The sequence below is a fragment of the Pleurodeles waltl genome, chromosome 3_1 (genome assembly GCF_031143425.1).
Source record: "Pleurodeles waltl isolate 20211129_DDA chromosome 3_1, aPleWal1.hap1.20221129, whole genome shotgun sequence".
In the NCBI taxonomy this organism is placed as follows: Eukaryota; Metazoa; Chordata; class Amphibia; order Caudata; family Salamandridae; genus Pleurodeles; species Pleurodeles waltl.
The window spans coordinates 1,789,268,217-1,789,291,262 of record NC_090440.1 but is presented as its reverse complement, the minus strand read 5'-3'; the positions used below and the strand labels follow the sequence as shown (position 1 = coordinate 1,789,291,262).

The 23,046-nt window shown below is 44.0% G+C and overlaps 1 protein-coding gene across 2 annotated transcripts in view; it reads right to left on the bottom strand.

The window, feature by feature from the left end:
• Positions 1-23,046, bottom strand: part of STK17B (serine/threonine kinase 17b) — a 79,979-nt gene that overhangs the window by 9,920 nt on the left and 47,013 nt on the right. For both annotated transcript variants that reach the window (XM_069225860.1, XM_069225861.1), the window contains exons 5-7: positions 16,245-16,371; positions 11,718-11,766; positions 8,954-9,133 (exon numbers count right to left, since the gene is read on the bottom strand). In XM_069225860.1, the coding sequence (XP_069081961.1) occupies positions 8,954-9,133; positions 11,718-11,766; positions 16,245-16,371 (356 nt within the window). The remainder of the gene's footprint in view (positions 1-8,953; positions 9,134-11,717; positions 11,767-16,244; positions 16,372-23,046) is intronic.

Here is a 23,046-nt window from a genome sequence, read left to right as displayed (position 1 = left end):
TTGGGGATCAGGAAATATCTTGAATAACAACCCTGACCCCTCTCCTGCTCTGGAACCAACTCTACTGCACCTTTTGAAAGGAGGACTAGAACCTCCTGTTGTAACAGCAGGAGCTATTCTTCCGAACAGAAGGATGGACGGGGCGGGATGGGGGGGTAGAAACTCCCGAAAGGGAAGGGCATAGCCTTTCCCCACAATACTGGTGATCCAGGAGTCTGATGTTATTGCCTCCCACATGTGGAGAAAGTACATTAACCTCCCCCCTGCAGGAGTAGTATGCAAGGGAATTGGTGGATGACTAAGGCTGCTTTCCCTGCTGCACCCCTCCAGAGGAAGAGGAAGAGGCAGAGTGCTGCTGGGTGGCCCCTCTGGTTCGAACCCTCCCCCTCCCCCTCCCCCTCTACGATCTGTAGGGGAGGACAGTGGTGGCTTGCTGTTGAAACCTGCCCCGAAAGAAGGAGCCACGACCAAACCCCATAAACCTTCTGAATGATCTGAAGAAACAGAGGAGGAGGCCTGCAAGCCCAAAGATTGTGTCTCCACTTTCTTTAAACCTTTCAAGGGTAGAGTCCGCCTTTGACCCAAAAAGTTTATCTCCATCAAAGGGTAGATCAAGCTGGGGCCGACTGAACATCTGGAGAAAAACCTGAAGAACAAAGCCAGGCCTGTCTTCTCGTAGCGACAGTGGTGCCCATAGCCCTGGCCACAGAATCAGTTGTGTCCAGCCCTGACTGGATTACTTGGGTCGCCGCAGCCTGAGCATCCGACAAAAGGCCCAACACCTCCTGAGGTAATCCAGAATGAGATGTCTTGACCTCCTCCATAAGGGCGTAGATGTATCTGCCCAAGATACATGTGGCATTCTTGGACTTAAGGGCCATACTACAAGAATAGAAAGTCTTTTTTGAAGACTGGTCCATCTTTTTAGAATCTCTGTCCGAAGGAACACCTGGAAAGGAACCTGGAGCAGTACATGAGGAACATGAAGCTTGCACAACCAAGCTTTCTGGAGTCGGGTGCTTTGAAAAAAAAAAACTGGATCTGCAGGAGCCACACGATATCTACACGCTACTGTCCTGTTAACAGCCGTAAAAGTGACTGGCTTTTTCCAAATCTCCATAATTGGATCAAGGAGAGCCTCGTTAAAAGGCAAAAGAGGTTCTGCAATAGCCGAGGCCGGATGTAGCACTTCTGTCAAAATGTTGGCACTTGGGAGGGGAAGGCCTAAAAAGTCAATCTCACCCTCCTCCAAGGCCTGCCTGTTATACTCATTGTTCCTCAAGGAGGCGAAGAGCTAGCCTCCTACAATGAAGCCTGGCCTCGATCTTTGGCGTCGACAAGGCGTCCGCCGATGACCTCACCTGACGCCGATCCTCTGATCCATCCTAGGCCGGATCCATCGGCGCTTTGGGCTTTTTCGGTGCTGACTGAGGCAGAGGACGAGATGGTGAAGAACCCTCCGGCACCGGGATAGCAGTCCTCATCGGAGTCACAGGTCTTGTAGACGACGCCAAAGGAACCGGCGCCGAGCCAGCACCTCCCATTGGAAGGAAGGGCATGAACGGTGTTGGCTGTAAAGGAGCCGTAGCACCCATACCAATAGCCAATGGCCCGAAGGACCAGCTGGAACACCACCTGGAGCCATCTGTGCAAATATGGCAAACATCGCATTAAGAAATGTGGAACTATCAGCACCTGGCGCCGGGAACGATGGATATTGCGGAGCCTGCGCCCGAGGTGATAACAGCGCCGGCCCAGGCATCTCAGATTGCGCAGGTGAAAACTCAGGATCCTGTTGGGGTACGACCTCGAAGACAGACGGCGGAGAAGTCAGAGAAGTGGTAGGCATCTGCGGCTGAGGAGTGATGGTGGGACTAACCTCCCATGTCTTAAGGCGCCGAACCGAAGGCGACCTCGAGCGTGAACGCTCTCTACTCGAACGGCGGTCGAGAATCAGGACGGCGCCGGGAGTCACGGTGACGTCAATGAGATTTCAGTGATGAAGATCTGCGCCGGTGCCGCTTTTCCTTCTTTTTGGACTTTGCCAAAAACAGCTTAGCCTCTCGTTCCTTCAACGCTTTAGGATTCATGCGTTGACAGGATCCACATTTTTCCACTTCATGGTCGGAGCTCAGACACCACAAGCAATCCACATGTGGGTCTGTCACTGACATGTTGCCCCCGCACTCTCTACAAGGCTTAAAGCCCGACTTTCGTTGTGACATTTCGCTAGATACAGTTACTGTAACTACGCAGCAGAAACAGTTGCTCTCTCGAAGAATAACAGTCGGTCGAAGGCACGGAAAAAAGGGAACTGACGTCAGCACACCAGCGAGGACCTTTTATTGCCTGTATGACGTCAGACGGTGTCGCGTGGGAGTCGGGGAATTGTGACGTCCTCGTCGACGTGCTGAAGCTAGGAGAAAATTTACGTCGGATGCTGGTGCATGGGGGAAAATTCTGTGAGTGAGGAATCCACAGGTAGTTGTATCCATCAGAAACTTTCTGTTACAATAGCTAGGTAATTTTTCATTTCTGCAAAAAGATCAAATAAAGAAGCAACAGCCCTAGTTGAGTGAGCTCTGACTGCTTTCAAAAGTGGTCCTTTCACAGAAATTGGAGCTAAGGAAATGCACGTCACAATCCATCTAGCCTAAGTTAGTTTTGTTCTGTACCTGCCTTTGTTCGAAATCTACAAATAGCTGATCTGTTTGACAAAAACCTTTATTGCTTCAAAGACAGAACTGGAAAGATCTTTTGATGTCCAGGGAGTGCAATGCTTTGTCTGCTGGTGTGGTTGGATTTGTAAAAAAAATATTAAAAGCAAATTATTTTGATATATGTGAAACAGTGTAGCATATGGAATATGTTACTTTGTCTCTGAAAAAGCATAGATGACGTTTGTTCCAGGAAATAGTCTGTATTTCACTGACTCTTCTAGCTGAAGAAAACTCTACAAAAACAGCCTACTGTGAGAGGCATTTTATGGCAGCTTTGCAGAGTGGCTCAAAATGTGCACATATCAATGTTTCTAGAACTGTACTGAGCTCCCATTCTAACTTTATTTATAAGGGATTACTCTAAACTGACACAGGGATTATTATCTTTTGAGAATGCAATGATTTTGCCTTTGAGGATCTCCGAAATTTTATAGCTGCAGCAGGATGATCTTTATTGGATGAAAAAGATAGACCAGACAATGCTAAATTCAACAGGTACAGTGGACACTGATGAGGGGACATCTAAAGAGAATTTAGTCTTTCTTTCTCTGCCCATATAACAAATTGTTCTACTTCGCAGTATAGGTTTTGATGCTTTAAGGAGCTGACAATATTATCTTTTTACAATTCTCAAGTTTTTATAAATGTCCAAACTCTAGGTCTTGATGAGCTAGGCCACTGCCTGAAGGGAATGAGTACTTGTCCTTTACTTGCTGAAAGCAGCCAGTCACCTGGCTTCAAGTGAATTAGACTTTGAACTGACATGTCCCAGAACACTGAGAACATATGCTGGGGCTACCAGCATTTTCTTGTGTGTTCCATTCTGATCTTGCACAACACTCTGGTTAGTACATTTCCTTCTAATCCTGGGCAAGCCCATCAGCTTGCAATTTTAACACATTTATTGCTTTGATCCTTTGCAGACATGTCCCATAGTGAAGAACCCTATGTTTGGAACACTAGAAGCAGTGTCCTGTTGTCCAATGTCCACTTGTGAGAACTGGAGTAATTCCTGCTTAGGCAATCCACCACATTGGTGCATACACCTTATGCATGCCCTGCTGACAATTAAAAATTGTTGCTGATTGCTTATATCCCCCCTGTTTTTAGACAATACAAAGTGGTAGTAATTTCCTTTCTGATGATATTGTGCATGCTTTGTACCACAAGGAGAAATATTTTGAGTGCCAATATGACAGTCCTGGATTCCAGTAGGGTGATGTGGCACTAACTCCTTACACCTTGAGCTACCGATGCTCATGTTCAGCAAGTGTGCTCCTCATCCAGATAGATAATGAAGCCCCTGTGGTTAGGAATATTTGAGGCTTCGATGGTACTAAAGACTGCACTTTGAACATATCTGCTTTCATTAAACACCACTGCAGTACTGGTTTCATGTTGGGGTGCTTATTTTTTTTTTTTTTTTAGTACAGTCCTTTTCTCTGTATATTTTCTGCCAGTGATAATTCAACTGTTCCCGAATGATTCTCATTCTTGGCTGAGACTGATGAATTAGCAGGATACACAATGAAATAGAATAGAGTACTGCTCTGATGAGCCCTTCTGTTGTCCTACCTTGGTTAATTACTTTGTTTCCTCTGTCTTGCCTGACCAGTGTCCATTCCTTCTCTCGTGTGAATGTTGGCACCCAAGAAAATCAAATTTGTGCCTGTGTCATATTGGATTTTTTCATGTTGATAGATAGGGCCAAGATTGTTAATGTTGACATTGTCCTTCTTGTCATATCCTGGCAATATCGACATGTTTTTGGATATGAGTGAGTCATCTAAACAGTGGTTTCCTACACAGCACTTCTCTTTCTAATACGACTGCTATGGATGTCATGGTTTGTGAAAATGTGAAGAGCTGCTTTCGAGCTAAATGGTAATGTCTTGAAATGATCACGCTTCACGTGAATTGGAATATGTAAATGTGCATTTACCAGATCCATAAAGGTAAGACCTCCTCCTTCTTTTTTCTTTTTTTTTTTTTTTTTAAATAAAGGGCAATATTTTGTGAAGCCTGGGCATGCAGAAGCTTTGTTTCTGTATGTATTTAGTGAGGTTTTGAAAATGTAACAGCCCGCCATTCTCCTGATTATAATCTATGAAAGAATCTAGAGTAATATCCTATATTCCTTCCCGATACAGGCACAAAACATATGACATATATGAAACCGAGGATAAGGCTAGCAGGCTGCTGGCGTGGTTGTGGAAGCAAGAAATGGAGGCATGCTGGGTACACAGCATAAGGGGCCCAAAGAATGACTGCTAAAACACAGACCAGGACATAGCCAGGGAATTTGTTCGATATTACATGGAATTCTGCAAAAACAGGCCGGCAACTGAAACCCAGATGGAGGAGTATCTGGCAGGAATCCCAGTCCCCTACCTGGGGGGAGAAGACCGAGACAGCCTGGAGGAAGACATAACCCTTATAGAAATAGGAGACGCAATAGCCAAAATCAAACCGGGTAAAGTTCCCGGCCCTAACGTGATAGTGCTAGAATTCTTTGAGAAACTGGCGCCCACTTTAAGCCCATATTTACTACGCAATGTCACTGAGGCCAGGAAAAAAATGGAGCCTCCCGCCGACCTATGCAGGACCAGAATAGTGATAATCCTAAAGGCAGTCAAACCAGTGGAGGACGGTGGATCATACCACCCAATATCCCTCCTCAACATTGAAACCAAAATACTGGCCACCATCCTGGCCACCAGGTTGATCAGAGTGGTAACCCAGTTGATCCACAACGATCAATCAGGTTTTATGCGCAAGAGATCAACAAGATTCAATCTCTGTAGATTGCACAACTAGATAGACGCCATAAAGGACAGGGGGGACCATAACATGCTACTAACTCTAGATGCTGAAAAGGCGTTTGATGCCATACATTGGCCCTTTAGGTTTACGGCTTTGGGGAGAGAAGGACCCAAATTCCTTTAATGGATAACACTACTCTATCATGGCCCCCTGACAGCTGTGTGAGTTTATGGAGTGACATCGGAAAACTTCCCAATAGATAGGGGGACCAGGCAGGGTTGCCCCTTTTCCCCACTGCTCTTCGTCCTGGTGCTGGAGTCACTGGCATGCATTGTGCGCAACCAAGAGGCAATTACGGGATTCAGGCATGGGGAAGAAGACAAGAAGAGTTAGTGGTAAGCAGATTATATTTTGCTGTACATCACCAAGCCGCACACCACGTCGCCCTCTGTATTCCAAATATTTGAACAATATGGAGACTATTCCGGATATGTGATAAACTGGAATAAATCCATCTTATACCTAGGGGGAGGCCACATGCCACAACTTACGCTCATGAAGCACTTGTAATTAGCTATAGGCGGGTTGAGGTACTTGGACATTTTCGTAACTCAAACTAAGGAGCGCAGCCTCACCCGAAACATTGGTTGGGTTTCGGGAAGATGTGGAGCAATGGAGGACCCTTCCCTTAACATTGATGGGCAGGGCAGCCTTGTTGAAGATGGTCACCCTGCAAAAGCTCATATACATTATTCAGAACATATATGTGCAGATCCAAGAGGCTAGATTCCTCAGAATAGAGAGAAACCTCTGCACTCTACTTTGGAATGGGAAACACCCAGGCACTGCACATCATACACTCCAACGCAATCAATATAATGGAGGGCTATCCCTCCCTGATATTCGGGCATACTACTGGCCAGCGCATCTCATTGTGATAAATGACTGGTGGCATGTTCAGGGAAATAACCCCACATACTTATTAGAAAGAAGCCAATTCCAAAAAACAATCATATCCCAATACGGAGGATAGGGGGAGCAGAAACTGTTGACAGCCACGAAATTTACCATAGGGGCCTGGAGGACGGCTTAGAAGTACCCGTAAGGAAACAAGAAAAATCACGAGAGCCACACCACTCTGGGAGGGAGCCCATCTTAAGGAATTTGAGAAGCTGAGAGGGTTTGGGGCCTGGGACAGACTAGGGATCTCCACAGTTGGTCATCTGATAAAGGCTGGTCAGTTAAAAGCCTGGGAGATCCTGCAACGGGAATATCAGTTGGACCACACCCAACAGTACAACTATATTAGGGTGTGACATGCCTGGCAAACACAGAAACTAGAACCAGCTAACATCTCTGAATACACCCCACTCGAAGGCAGATTGCCAACTGGGGGGAAATAGCAGAGAAAGCGCTATCATGGACATACAGAACGATCAATAACAATATGCCTGACTCCCTAAAGAAACTATGGGCGAGGTGGGAGGGTGAACCGGGAGAGATGGATGACACAGAGTGGGAAGCAGCCCTAATGCACCATAGAGAAGTGGCCATTAAAACCAGGCTGAGGCTCATTCAATTTAATTTAAAATCTTCCATTGACTATATTATGATAGGTTCCGCTTGCACAAATTTGGATGAGCCTCATCCCTTCACTGCCAGCGATGCAAGACGACACTGGGTACCTTCATGCACACACTCAGAATGCTCCCTTATACAACAGTACTGAATAAAGATACTGAAAGAGGTAGAGGCAGTGATGGAGGAAATTATCCCTCTAGACCACAAATGTATTTTGCTGGGGATACCCACTGATGTAGACCTTCCACTCCCTAAACTCCCATTGGCCAATATGGGGTTTGTAGTGGCCAAGAGAGATGTGGTCAAGCACTGGGGTGTTCCGGGATTGCCAATCATTAGGGAGTAGAAGGCAGGCATGGATTTATATATGATGGCTGAGAAAGTGACATACAAGGTGAGGGACTGCCCAAAAACGTACTGCAGGATCTGAGGGCCCTAGAAGGCATACTATTGCCTCGAGGTTGGGCTGGAAGAGGAAAGTCACGAGACAGAATAAACTGTGAGGATGCAAAGTAGTAATAGTCAAGGGAAACACCCGAACATGTCGCTGAGATACTGTAATAATAGTTTAAAATTCTGTTGTCTTATGGTATCTACAGTGGATTGTGTACATTGTCAGTACAGACTGGTCTTGCAATGCAACGGTGAAGGAATTGCTGTATGTTCAAGTTTACTAAACTTCCTAACCTGCAGCAGAATGACAATTACATTGAGCATGCCGGAAAGGTGCTCTGCTTAAACTTTGAATAAGATAATTAGAAATGACAAGAATGAGGGTAAGGCTTCGTTGCTTCTTCCTGCATATAACAATCCTATATCTCACCTCTTTGAATTGTACATCAAACTGTTTGGATTTGAAGTGATGCAGGACACCTGCATTCTGGGTGTCTTTCTGAATCAAGCTCTATTAGTGTAAAGTCGCTCTTTAGGTAGCAAAAGCACATAACTATATAATTAGGAATATGGGCAATTCATTTACCTTTAATTGGACAGTAATACAGATCAAGGATCTGTAAACTCTGAGTTATACATTTTTTTTCATCGACATATGTTTAAAACTTGCCTCGGAAAATGTAATCAGCTATTCAAAGGGCTTTCACAGTTATCTGTCTAATACATGATGCTTAATTTATTAGCTGGTAAAAGCCATACACCCTAAAGCATGGTTGTAAGTCTGCTAGCACTATATTTAGGAATTACCTGGAGAGGAAATATTCCGGCCCACATTTTCCACTAGGAAATTCCTTCATGAGGACGGGCTACCGAATTTCATCTCCATTATGTTTAATGCAAAGCTGCAGCAAATGCTTTACTTGCACAGTCTCGTAGTCTCCCAACTGGGAACAACATGGTCAGCAACCCACTTCTGGATTCCTCAGAATGTATAAGGTCTGAAAATATATTTTTTCATAAAATTTCCCTACAGGCCATAAGTGAGAAGTTCTCAAAGGCAAAATCATTAAGTATCAAAGTGCATTAGGTAGTTAAAATGCCTATGGGTACCCATGCATGTTTCTTAAAGGAGACAACTCACTTATGTTATGGAAATGGGGAAAAAAAGAGACCGGCTTACAGTTTCATTCACATTTTCCTTGGAATAGCTGGAGTAGTGAAAGAACAAAAATGGTTCTGGTAACAGATCTGCTTTGCTGTAGCCTGGATGACTCCACAGTGTTGCCATATATTCACTTTTAAGTTTCAGTTGCCATATACTTCAGAACAGAATCCAATGTGTAAAATAGTGTGATATCAAGTACTATTAAACCAGCATCAAGCTTGGTTTTTCTTGCGTTATATTATTTATTTAAAAAAAAAAAAACAAGTGCTCAGGCCTGGCTGGTAGGGATACTCAAACCACTGCACATATAAATTAAGTCACTATTACTTACTCTGGATTTCTTACAAGGAGAGTTTTCATGAAGTCAACAGCAAGCTCAGAAACAGATTCAAATGTTTCTTTGGGATAAACCACATTAACTTGAGAAACGTTGAGGTAGGTTTCTTGTTTATCTGCTCCCAGAAATGGAGATTCACCAGTTAAAAGCATGTATGATATAACTCCAACACTCCTTAAAAAAAAAAAAAAAAGAAAAAAAAAAAAATACTTATAATCAAGCAAGGTACGTTTACATATTTTCAACAGGAAAACAGGTCAATCTATAAAGAGGACGGAGCTACACTGAAAGCTCATTTTCTATTGATTAGTCAGAGAGCGAGAGAGAGAGCGAGCGAGCGAGCGAGAGAGAGAGAGAGAGATGGGGATACAGTGCAAGACAGTAGATACAAAGTACTTTATAGAATGGCGTCAGGCAGCAAAAATAATACTCACCACCTTGTTCGGCAATTTAAATGCATTTAATTGATAGTGTTTATCCTCCATGAATGAAGTTTTAAGTTGTGGAGATACGACTGAGGGGCTCTGGCTTATTGCTGAGATAGGAGGTTCTCCCAAACAAGAAGCCTTATTGGAGGGCAAATGCTTAGGTTCATGCTCAAAAACTCTCTAGGTACCATACTCTTCTGACCCACAGCAGTGCAGTCAAGGTCACTTGAGCCTGGTTCTTCCTTATCGTATAGAGCAAGAGAGTGTACAGAAATCTCTTTCTTCATTCCACCAGCAATGCATCTCCTAATGAGAACTTTGGAGGAAACTCAAGCATACAAAACTGCTGACAGTGAATTCCCGATGGGGGTGAACATCCAACGTTCAAAGACACCCAGCACTACCCTGAGATGGAGATGCCACTTGCCAGGCTCAGTTTGGCCACCCTGGCATTTATGGACCATCACAAGAGGTTGGTGACCAGGATGATGCTCTGATGTTGCAACCACCCCCAGAGACATACAGCCTCCATGAACAGGTCTCAGGACCCACTCCACCATGCTTGTTGCAGTACAATGTGGTGGTAATGTTGTTTGTAAGAACCTGCACCATCCTCCCTTGGATAGATAGCAGGAAGGCCTGAAGGGCCCCATCAATGGATATGATCTGAGCCAGTGTAAAATTATGAATTTGTCCTTCTGCAGAAAGGAATTCAACAGACTAAGCTTGGGAATAGACCTATCACCGCCCACACACACAGCAGGACCAATCTGTGGTGTGAAAAGCATCTCACACCTTTCTCAGAGTAGTGTGACTGGCATCCCACACCTTTCTCAGAGTTCAGTAAACCTTCAATCGCACACTTGGAGAGCATCAGAATATGTTTTTCCAAACTTTGTTCTGACATGGGAGAAAGGTAAGGGCAATAAAGGGTAGGATGAAGCCCCTTCAAAAGATTGAGAGCCAGAACCACAAGTAATATGGAGCCTGGAGTAATCTGTACTAAACAGGTCTGGGCATTACCAATTGTTTTAGCATCTGAAGGCCTGCCAAAGGGAACCGGAATTACACTACAAATATGCAACATAGGCAGCTTTTGAGTAGTGTCAACTACGGCCCTGGAAACTCGGCGAGTACAGAACACTTGAGAAATCGGTCACCAAACAGGGGACTCTGAAGCACATTCACTTTCAAGCTAGAGAGATAGGATGGGGTTGAATCCCACATCACCTTTTTGTGTTCTGACATGGACTTCGATTTAACTAAAGACTTTAAGCAGGAACTGGATAATTTGCTGGAAATTCTCAGAGACCGGGACTGAGGACGGTTCAAGACCTGTGCTTTGATCTTAACCTCTTTGTTTTCAAGAGTGATGACCAGAGGCTCAGCACCAAAGACATACCTTGTAAGGGTCTGCAACAGACACATGCTTACTGCAGTCTCAGCTAGTTTGAAGTCCAAGTTTTTAAAGGGGACATGATCCCACACAGTCTAAGAAGTCTGCAATCATCAGAAGAACAAGAAACGGGCGTGAAAGCTGAAAGTCACTGAAAGGAAAGAACAGACGTCAGAGTTTATGTGGCTCTGCTCCATCACTTTGCTCCATCGGGGTATTGCAGAGCCAGTGCGCACTTGCTGACGTACAGCAGTACTGCTGCTGAAGTTCTCCGGATCCAGTCTGAGGCCTGGGAATATTCTGAAGGTGAGAAATCTGCAGCTTGTAGTATCCATTAGAAAAATGACTACTCTGATATTTGTCACAATCACGAACCTAGGCACTCTTTATTACGAGAGAGAATGTTTGGTAAATTATTATCTAAAATATTTTTGCTTGTCGGACTTTGCATAATGAGCAAGAGAGTTTGGGTAGGAAATAACTGCACCAGAATAACTTTACCTACTATTGCTTAGAAACCTTCTGTAGCCTGAAGTGGTACAGTCCAAAGCTAACAAAAGAGGCACTCAAAGAGCCTAAGAACTATTGGCTTTCTTCTAGGAAAATAGAAAGGAACAGGAACTGAACATAGCGGCTAATGACGATGAAAGCACATGACAGACTTGCTTGTTTAGGAAGTGGGAAATTAAACCTAGTGTGAGATGGCCAACTTATGCATGTGAAGATGGTGCAGTGTGTGCAGAAAGTACACTCACACATCTTGGACTTCAATGTAGCTTTGACAGATTTGTAAATCTCATCCTGTAAGAGGTATTATTGCCATATCGCAGCTAGCTGGACTTCAGAACCAGTGTAACATTGGGGTCTTTGCAAACAGCAAGTATACATCTGGAGAAACTAAAGGCCATATTCTCATCTATGAAACTTAACTTACCATAAGTCTGTTGCTGTAGTAATGGGTTCATAACTCAAAATTTCTGGAGCTGGAAAAAATAAAAATTGTAGTCAGAACACAGTAAATTTAAGCAGCATCTCAAAAAGTTGTATTCTGCAAAACTGAGCTTTATTTAGAAGACTCTCATTGATCAGGCCTCGACAAATCTACTTACCCACTCACTATGGCGAGTCATATTTTACCAGCTCAAGCTATATTTAGGACCTACTCACTCCTTCTAGTGAGTTGACAAACAGGTGTTCTGTTCAGTCAGAAAATACACGAGCAATAAAAAAAACACCTTTAAATCTTGTTCTTATCTTGCCACATTTGCTCTGTGTTTAGAGACAGAGGTCAAAAGTCAGCCTGTCTTCTCACAATAAATGTTCATCTTCACTGCAGAGTTCCAGAATTTTGTAAGGTGAACTCTGACCTGCTGTACAAAGAGTGTGAAATTAAAGGCTGTAGGATGTCTGGTTTTTCCTAATGTACATTTTAGAATATATTTCAGTAGTTGTTAAAGCTCATTTTGTGTACTTGTGTGTGACTAAACAAATATTTTAATAGGATGAAAACAAATCAAAACACTTTACGTGGCGATTGTCGAAGGATAAAAGTATTTTCTGAAACCCAGTTTTCACAGATTATTGTTAATACATTTTATAGCTTTCAGTAAAGCTGCAAGTTAGTGGGAAGGTTTTTGGACATTACTTGGAAACGTACTGTCTGTAAATGACTGTGTGCTACCACATCATGCTTTATTAATATATTTATTAAAAGTGAGTTTTAAAACAAACTGAGAAACACTCCTGCCCTGATGGCAATGCTATTAGTAAAACGAGAGGCAATTCATGCATCATGTAACCCCTATATGTAGGATAGATTCTGATTATGCATGGAGCAAATGCTGAATCTATTTAATCAAACTAAAGGGTTTTTTTGTACAGCAGAAATGCTGAGCTCACATATTTGAAGGTGAACTTATATGTGAGAATGAAGAAAAAGGCAACTCTGAAAGTAAAATATTTGCCTAGGATCACACAATTTGAGACACGTTTATGGGCCAAGTACATAACAGTTGGGTCAAGTAGATTATTTAAGTTACTTGATCTGCAGGTTTAGTAACATTTTTACAATTTTTTCGAGGCCTCTTGATAATTTATGAATCAAACAATATCCCATGCTGTCGGTGGCAAGGTGAATTTTCAGTGTATTACTTTTAGCATTCGTGGTTTGATAAAATTCAGTTAGTCATAGTTATAGGCACATGACAAATCGAACCGAACTGGAAAGCTCTGATCAAGCTTTAATCATTCCAAATAAAGAAGCAGCAGCAGTACAAAAAATCCTGTCATTATATGTACAACACAGAATTGTTTTCAGGGTCTTGGCAAATTCTTGTGTATACTTATTCGTGTAAATATTATGGAAATGATTAGTTTTAATGTAGAAGCTAACAGAGCTATTCTGAAAGCACATACTGTAGCACACTTCTTGTTAAGAGATTTATGAAAGGGTATATAGCTTGACAGTGCCAGTCACAGGTTAAACACTGAATAGGTTTTCAGAGGGGCACAGTATTCATCAGACAATTGTAGATCACACATTCTCAACAGTACAAAGGGGGATTTCCAATGGAGTACAAAATCTATTACCATTCAAATCCTGGTCTTGTTGCTGAGAACAACAATGAACTGCAGTACTGAACTAAAATAGGTATTTCTGCTCTGCAGCAAAGTGCTGATACTACCTCATTAAAAGTATGGTCCAGTAAAGTGTTGATAGTGTCCATCAGCTATGTTGAGAGATGTGGGTACTTCCTCATTAAAAGGGCTGGTTGCTACTCACACTTCACTGTGGTACGCATTATACATACGGGGAAGGGTAGAGCAAGGGAATGTAGAATCTGCGCCAATACGAGACCCAGATTCTTTTTTTAAATAACCCACATAAAACTACACAACGTTTAGGTCAACATACATGAGTTTCAAAAGAAAACTGAAACAAATGTATTGAATGTAAAATCGTGGTCTTATTCAGTAAGATTCTTTAGCAAGGACCACAGCTTTGGAGCATTTCACATCTTAAACAACACATTTGAGGGATACATATGCTAGGTTAGAAATATCAAACAAACCTTTGCAATGCAATGGGTCTCGCATTTGCTCGAGTTAGATTTATTAGCGCGGAAAATCCTAACCGGACTTTTCTTGCCACAAACTGAAAATGAAAAGTAATATATTTTCACATAAGCAAGCCGATTCAAAGCACCACGCCATGAGTGTGAAGGAGACACACAAAAGGAAAAAGATGTTCACTCGCAGTCAAACGTATTGACAAAAGGGCAATCAGCCATGTAACAGACATTAAGCATTTACCAATGATAAAGGATTTTTGAAGGGCAAGCCCATGAACGAGCGATAGTGATAGGCGTGGTTAAAAGCCCAAATAGATGATAACACGATGGAAATGTAGCGCTTACGCACTATGCTCATCCTAAATTTTTTTTTTTAAAAAGACTACCCCCTCACCTTGGGAGATAGCTTCAAGAGTATCAGGATCAAGATGTATTTATACTACTGCTTCAGGAGTTTGTTTTTGAAAAACAAACGGGTTTGGTGCATGCCTAAATAAAAGATGGCAGTCAGGCACCAAACCTTTCAGTGCCTTCACAGAAGATGCATGGTGGAGTAACCCAGGGCAGCTTTAGAGCTGGTGGCGCGCCTGGTGCAGCAATCTTTTTGGGTACCTTCCACCATTACCTCACCATCACCTGGCAAAATAGTGTCCCTCTGAGTTATTGCTGAACACAGCAGGGCCAATTGTAGGTTTCCAGGTGTACTTAAGGAAACCTTTAATTCCTTTTTGTTTCTGTGTTGCCATTTCTCTCGGATAAATGTTTATGGCATGCAGTATTGCTTGCTGAAATGCCACCAGTTGTGCAAAGGGAGTCAACAGAAAAAATATTTTTCCTAAAGGAGAAATCTCTTTGCCTGCACTACCTCCATTTTTGGTGTCATCTCAAGATTCTAACCTTGGAAAGGGATGTATACCTGCACGTACCAAGAGAGCCTTTCTGACTCTTTCTGAGGGTGGAGGTGTTTGAGAGGAGTTTGATAATAAGCACAAACTGAAGTGATTGAGAGTGTTTCCAAAGTTACCAGGAAATTCTATCGAGGAACATCCTCACCTTGAGTTAATACAGTTTTACATAAGCGAGCCAATTTAAAGCGGCACGCCATGAGCGTGAAGGAGTACACAAAAGGAAACAGAAGTGCGCTCGCAGTCAAACGTATCGGCAGGTATGCAATTATCTATGTAACAGGGTTGATGTTATGCAAAGTGCTCGACTACTGCCAGCGAGATGGCTCTGCGTAGCAAAGAAAAAGAAAAAGAAAAAGTAGACCAGAAGCCATGCAGTAAACAAGAGGCCTTGTATGTTTTCAGTAGTTTACCGGTGCTGTCGAGGATAGCTCAGCACCGGAAAAGGCATGACATGTGTCATGCCTTTCACAAATTAAATCAAGCAAATTTTCAAAGGCAAGTCCACGAACCAACAAAACTGATGGGCGTGGTTAAAAGCCCACAGAGACCCTAAAAAACAGCACATACGCAAAGCCATAGAGCACTTACTTGGAATAACACTGTTTACCAAAAATAAAAGTCTAACTATGGCTACAGTCAAACCATTGGGTAAATGCCTAAGCTTTCTGCACTGCAAATTAAAAATGTGGCACACAGAAGGTGTTATCCGCAACTCCAAATGACAGACTCCTTTCACAGAATCGGGATCTGTGGATTTTTTTTCCTAAGTGCTCTGTCGTGTTTTCACTTTTGTCTGCGCCAAGATATGCAGCCTGTCATGTGCTTGGTCAGGGGTCCATTAGGGTGGCACAATTCGTACTGCAGCCCTTAGGGACCTTCTTTGGTACCCGAGGCCCCAGGTAGCAGTTGCACCATTTATTAGTGACCTGCAGAGGGGATAAAGATTTTGCCAATTGGGGAAACAACTGTGCAGTTTTGGCAAAGAGGTCTGGAATTGGGGACCTGGTTAGCAGGAATCCAGTGCACTTTCACTCGAAATTACATCATGCAACATGCAAAAAGTGAGGGTAACTGCTTCAAAAAAGGCACTTTCCTGCAGTGACATTTCTTCAAAACTTCTGTACATTAATAAAACAGCATGGCATATACCATACACAGATTTGCTGGCAGCTGCCATTTATTTACAACCATATCTGAATTGGGTAAGGTACCCAAAACTCACTCATGGCTCTGTCACAAGTAGGTCACAGTCCTTCCACATGCTCAATAATTATGACAGCCTAATACTGCACAGGTGTGCATATTCTCTCTCTCTCTCTCTCTCTCAGATGAAACCAATTTTATTCTAAATTCAAGTAGGATGAAACTAGCAGTCAGACTTAGATTTAAGTACCAGTTCCTTAACTAATGGAACCATCTGATCAGTCAAAAACAAGCACCATTTATCCCGGACAACTGTTCTGCTGCATTAGTTTTACATACCAACGTATTCGGGGGTACCCAGAATTTCACGCAGTTCAGCGGCATGTCCCAATTTGCGTGACAAACCAAAATCCACAATCTTGATATCCCCAAGAGGCTTTAAACTGCTCAGCAAGATGTTTTGTGGCTAGAAAAAAAAATGATCAGCAAAGATATACAATTAACCAACTCCATAAGAAAGGGACATATACGTTTCACTGTACACTACTAGAAAATTGCCCCAAAGAACACAAGGCGATAGCAGCAACATATAACTCACCCACAATGCTGCCACAAGGCTTCTTCCCTGCCTTCAATAAAAAGAATGCAAGGCCCCAGTCTTGCAATCCCTCCACTGGCGACCTTACAGCTAAAAGGGCATGGTTTAAGGCTCTCTGCATTGTCCACAGAGCCTTCCAATGAGGAAAAGAAACGCTGTTTCGAAAAGTTGAATTTAAGCAATACAAACCAAACAGAACACTGTGCTCCAGACTTGCACCACTTGCCATGAAACCACCTTACCATAAGAAATCCGTTGGAGGCACTGCTTTCAAAGCACAAGCTGCCAAGCTATGGAACTCACTACCAGCCAGCAACAGAAGCACCCAGGAGCATATACACTTCCCAAGACAATTAAAAACTTGACTATTTTCTAGATAACTACACCACCTGCATACAGGCATCATAGCCTAGAAAACAGTCATAAGCATCCTCAAGTGCAATCCTCAACTTACAACCCAGGTATTGCAAAAACCTCAACCAGCAAATTGATTTCATTATGCAAATAAGCAAAAAAGGGCTGACCTATGGGTTTGCCATGACCTTACATAGTTATGTACTTCCATAGCTAACTTATGACTCACAATAATCTGAATACCACAAAACACAGCAGCCCATAACTAATTATAACTTCTACAAATTAAATTCATACAATACATATCTGCTACACGGGTTGTCCAGCACCAGCACTAAACAGCCAAAAACAACCAAACATCACCAAATGAAAAGGCGTGGAATGACTAAAGAGATCGGTCACACTACTACAGAGCTGTTCAAAGCTAAAGCATACTGAAAACCACAAAACTGTGCATCTGTTTTACACATCATCCTCTAAATACACTTCTACGAGCTGCGTTCCATACTCTGATAACCGCACCTCAGTGGTCATCAGGCATGACATGGAAACACTTCCCACATAGGATCAAAACTAAAACAACATCCTTACAACCAAAAACACTGCATGGTGTAGCATGCTACTCATGTAGGTAAGCTCTTCTGCGCTCCACACAGGGGTAGTAAACGCTACATAAATGCTGCAATACAAGTGTATGTACTGTAAGGAGGAGATGGTCAATGTAAAGTGTGGGTGGGGAAGCACAAATAAGAAACAGTTAAGGCAGAACATAGTCAGGAAGGAGAAAAGGAGTTCTATTAGATTTCAATTTCTAGTCACATTGATTTTGGCCTTTAATGTAAAAAAAGAAAAAAAAAAAAAAAAGTGTCTTGAAGAAGAAAATAAATGTTAATTGCCTGTAACTGCAGTTCTCCAGTATCTTTCATAGATTCACATGCTTGAATCATTCCCCATCGTCGAGGTGGGAGTCCCACAGTAACTTAATAAAGCAGTACAGGAATCACTATCATAGGCTATAATGGCAATGAAAAAGTCAGTTTAATTGTCTATCCATGTTCATTTTTAAAAAAGGAACCAAACTTGAACTACAACCAATCAGGCGACAGCAACCTCTATAACACTCACAACAGAGGCTGAGCCCCTCAGATTTTCAAGCACAAGTGGGAATAAATAATCCCGAGCTATAAGGGGAGCCTCTCCAGAGAGGAGGGTGTCACATGTGAATCTATGAAAGATACCAATACTGGAGAAATGCAGTCACAGGTAAGTAACTTATTTTCTTCTCCAATATTGGATCTTTCATAGATTCACATGTTTGAATCAGAATAGTAAGTAATTACTGTATTTGTATATCCTATAGTAAGAACACAAATAGCGTATTGCAGGTAGAAAATATACACATAACATTCATATGCAATTTAATAAATTAATATATAAACTCATATATACACACACACACATCATACATAAAAATTTGCAAAATACATGAACACCTGGAACCAAAAGAGGCCCCACTTACTGAAATAATTGGCATAGTAAAACGTGTCCAACCTCTGCATCATTGTGCTGTGCCGATTCCAGGTAATAATGCTGCATGAATCATATACACACTTTTCCAAGTAGCAGCACAACATATCTTCCCCAGAGGTACTTATGCAAACAAAGTAGTTGAGGTGGAAACAGCCCCTGTTGAATGCACCCTAGTTTTCTCTGTGAGGGGCTTGCTAGTCTTTGAGTGGCAGAACTGGACAGCAGCGGAAATTCAATGAGTGATTGTTGCCATTGGGACTCCAGCACCCTTAACCCCTTCCCCGCCACGGACGTAATGGTTACGTCCATGGCAGCGCCCGTGTGGCGCCATGGACGTAACCATTACGTCCAGGGACTGGCAGTCGGGGGAAGCGCTAGCGCTTCCCCCGAGGGCCGCCCCCCAACACCCCCAGGCCAGGGCTGAAAGGGGAATCCCTTCCCCTTTCACGCCCACCCCCCCCGCCCCCCCCCCCCATGACGTCAGCGCGCGATCGCGCGCTGATTTCATGGAAACGGGGAATGACGCGCTGGAAGCCATTTGCTTCCAGCGCGTCAAGGGAGAAGGTGAGTATTTCACCTTCGTGCGGGGTGGGGGTGCTCTCAGAGAGGCATCGAGGGAAAGGAAAGGGTTTTCCTTTCCCTCGATGTCTCTTTGAGCATTCCTGCTGCCCGATCGCGATGCGATCGGGCAGCAGGAATGCCCACTAGACACCAGGGATTTCTGTATGTGTGTGTGTGAGTGAATATTAGTGTAGGGGAGCGACCCCTTGGGCAAGGGTCGCTCCCCTTTGGGGGCACATGCTTTTTACGTCGTTTCTGCCCCCCCTGGGGGCAGATTGGCCCTATTTTTAGGCCGATCTGCCCCCAAGGGGGGCAGAAAGCCACTAGACACCAGGGATTTTATTGTTGCTGTGTATTTTTTGTGTTGGGGGGCGGCCCCTTGGGCAAGGGTCGCTCCCCTTTGGGGGCACATGTATTTTACGTCGTTTCTGCCCCCCCTGGGGGCAGATTGGCCCTATTTTTAGGCCGATCTGCCCCCAAGGGGGGCAGAAAGCCACTAGACACCAGGGATTTTATTGTTGATTTGTATTTTTTGTGTTGGGGGGCGGCCCCTTGGGCAAGGGTCGCTCCCCTTTGGGGGCAAATGTATTTTACGTCGTTTCTGCCCCCCCTGGGGGCAGATTGGCCCTATTTTTAGGCCGATCTGCCCCCAAGGGGGGGCAGAAAGCCACTAGACACCAGGGATTTTATTGTTGATGTGTATTTTTTGTGTTGGGGGGCGGCCCCTTGGGCAAGGGTCGCCCCCAGGGGCCCTCATGTATTTTTGGGCAGTTCTGCCCCCCTTGGGGGCAGAGAGGCCTATTTTTTTTAGGCCTTTCTGCCCCCAAGGGGGGCAGAATCCCAATAGCGCCAGAAATAGTATGTATGTATGTGTGCTTTGTGTTGGGGGGTGGCCCCTTGGGCAAGGGTCGCTCCCCCCAGGGGCGCAATGTATTTATTGTCGTTTCTGCCCCCCTTGGGGGCAGATTGGCCCTATTTTTAGGCCGATCTGCCCCCAAGGGGGGCAGAAAGCCACTAGACACCAGGGATTTTATTGTTGATGTGTATTTTTTGTGTTGGGGGGCGGCCCCTTGGGCAAGGGTCGCCCCCAGGGGCCCTCATGTATTTTTGGGCAGTTCTGCCCCCCTTGGGGGCAGAGAGGCCTATTTTTTTTAGGCCTTTCTGCCCCCAAGGGGGGCAGAATCCCAATAGCGCCAGAAATAGTATGTATGTATGTGTGCTTTGTGTTGGGGGGTGGCCCCTTGGGCAAGGGTCGCTCCCCCCAGGGGTGCAATGTATTTATTGTCGTTTCTGCCCCCCTTGGGGGCAGATTGGCCCTATTTTTAGGCCGATCTGCCCCCAAGGGGGGCAGAAAGCCACTAGACACCAGGGATTTTATTGTTGATGTGTATTTTTTGTGTTGGGGGGCGGCCCCTTGGGCAAGGGTCGCCCCCAGGGGCCCTCATGTAGTTTTGGGCAGTTCTGCCCCCCTTGGGGGCAGAGAGGCCTATTTTTTTTAGGCCTTTCTGCCCCCAAGGGGGGCAGAATCCCAATAGCGCCAGAAATAGTATGTATGTATGTGTGCTTTGTGTTGGGGGGTGGCCCCTTGGGCAAGGGTCGCTCCCCCCAGGGGCGCAATGTATTTATTGTCGTTTCTGCCCCCCTTGGGGGCAGATTGGCCCTATTTTTAGGCCGATCTGCCCCCAAGGGGGGCAGAAAGCCACTAGACACCAGGGATTTTATTGTTGATTTTTATTTTTTGTGTTGGGGGGTGGCCCCTTGGGCAAGGGTCGCCCCCAGGGGCCCACATGTATTTTTGGGCAGTTCTGCCCCCCTAGGGGGCAGATATGCCTATTTTTTAGGCCTTTCTGTCCCCAAGGGGGCAGAATCCCCATAGCGCCAGGGATACTATGTATGTGTGTGTGTGCTTTGTGTGGGGGTGTGGCACCTTGGGCAAGGGTCGCCCCCCCCCAAATGGTGCAATGTAATCTGGGTGATTTCTGCCCCCTCCCCGTGGGGGTAGATTGGCCTATTTTTTTTTTAGGCCCATCTTCCCCCAAGCAGAGAAGACTAGACACGGGAAAATGAAAAAATGGTTAGTGGCGGAGTGTTTGTCAACTGGCGAAGTATTTACTTTTATGATAATAACAGTTTTTCTCCTTTTTGTTTTAGTTCAAAGCTTTTGCTGACTTTGCTGTGGCTTGTTGCAGTTTTGGCAGTAGTTGTCCTGCGGTTTGCGTAGTTGCATGTTTTAGGTAAGTAAATAAATTTACTCCAAGTGAGTATTGTTGCAATGCATGAATGACATGTTTGTAGGTGGTGTACTGAATGCAGGATTGTGTGTGAAATTGTCCTTAGAGTTATGCACAATGATTATTGTGTTGTCTTATGTCTAATTTGCTTTTTTTTTTCTCTTTTTAGTGGGATATCGTTGGTGATTGCTGTGGCTGTGCAGAGTAGTTGCTGGTGAGTCAAGCTTTTTCAGGCAAGTGAGCAGTATAGTTTTTGAGTTTATAATTCTTAGTGATAAACCTATACTTTGTTACTTATCTTACACAGTGCTGGTTGTTGGTGGTGTATTTGTCCAGTTAATTTTAGTAGGAAGGATCATGGCCAGCCGTAGGATGACCGCTCAGCAGGTTGTTAGTGTGCTTTTTGAGTCATCTTCTGACCATGAATATGAGACTGACTCTGCATCTGAGGCAGAGGAGGAAGAGCAGGATTCTGGAAGTGAATTTTCTGTCAGAGATGAATCATCTGATGATGAAGCCACTCTCAGTGCTGATGAAGGGCCTGTTTTAGAGGAGGACAGTGATGTGCCAATGGTGCAGGAGCCAGCGGCTGAAAGGCTTCCCATTGGAAGACCTGACGCATGGGTTGCACCAAACATGGAGCAGCCACAGTTGCCTGCGTTTACTGGTTTTCCAGGGTGTCGAGTTAATACGGAAAACTTTTTGCCCGTCAACTTTTTTGAGTTGTTTATGGACGATATATTTTTGGAAGAGATTGTTGAGCAGACTAATTTGTATGCAGAGCAGTTTTTGAGGGACAACGCTGCCAGACTTAGGCCACACTCTAGAGCTAGCCGGTGGATTCCCACAAATCTGGAAGAGTTGAAAAAGTTCTTGGGTTTAACTTTTTTGATGGGGCTGATAAGGAAGCCGTCGCTGTCTTCATATTGGTCTACTAGTCCCTTGATGGCAACTGCTATATTTCCTGCCATCATGAGTCGTAACCGGTATGAGCTTCTTCTTCGGATGTTGCATTTTGTAGATAATGCTTTAGCCTTGCCACGAGATCATCCTGATTCTGACCGTCTTTTTAAGATTAGACCTGTCCTTGATCATTTGGTAGATCGGTTTTCAGAGATCTATGTTCCAGGGAAAGAAATATCTGTAGATGAGTCTTTGATCCTGTTCAAGGGTCGTTTGGTTTTTAGGCAGTACATTCCTAGCAAGAGGGCACGGTATGGAATTAAATTGTATATGCTGTCAGAAAGTAGTACAGGATATGTTTATAATTTCCAGGTCTACACTGGTAGGGATTCCAATATTGACCCCCCTGGTTGTCCTCCCACTTTTGGAGTTAGTGAGAAAATTGTGTGGGAACTTGGTAGACGACTGTTTAACAAAGGTCACCATTTATATGTAGATAACTTCTACACTGGAGTTCGGTTGTTCAAGGAGTTGTTCAGAGTGGACACTGTTGCTTGTGGCACAATCCGCTCTAATCGGAAAGGCTATCCAAAAGAGCTTGTCTGTAAAAAACTTGAGAAGGGACAGTGCAGTGCCTTGCGGAATGATGAGCTGCTAGCTCTGAAATTTGTAGACAAGAGGGATGTATACATGCTAAGCACCATCCATGATGAGAGTACTTCACCTGTGGCTGTTTGGGGTCAGGTTGCCGAAGTGCGCAAACCTGTGTGCATCTTAGACTATAATAAGCACATGGGTGGTGTTGATAGAGTAGATCAGAGGTTAGAACCTTACACTGCTGCTCGTAAGTCTTATGTGTGGTATAAGAAATTAGCGCTTCACTTGTTCCACTTGGCAACTTTTAATGCTTTTGTTGTGTTTAAGGATAGTTCTCCAGAGTCAAGGATGACATTTGTGAAATTTC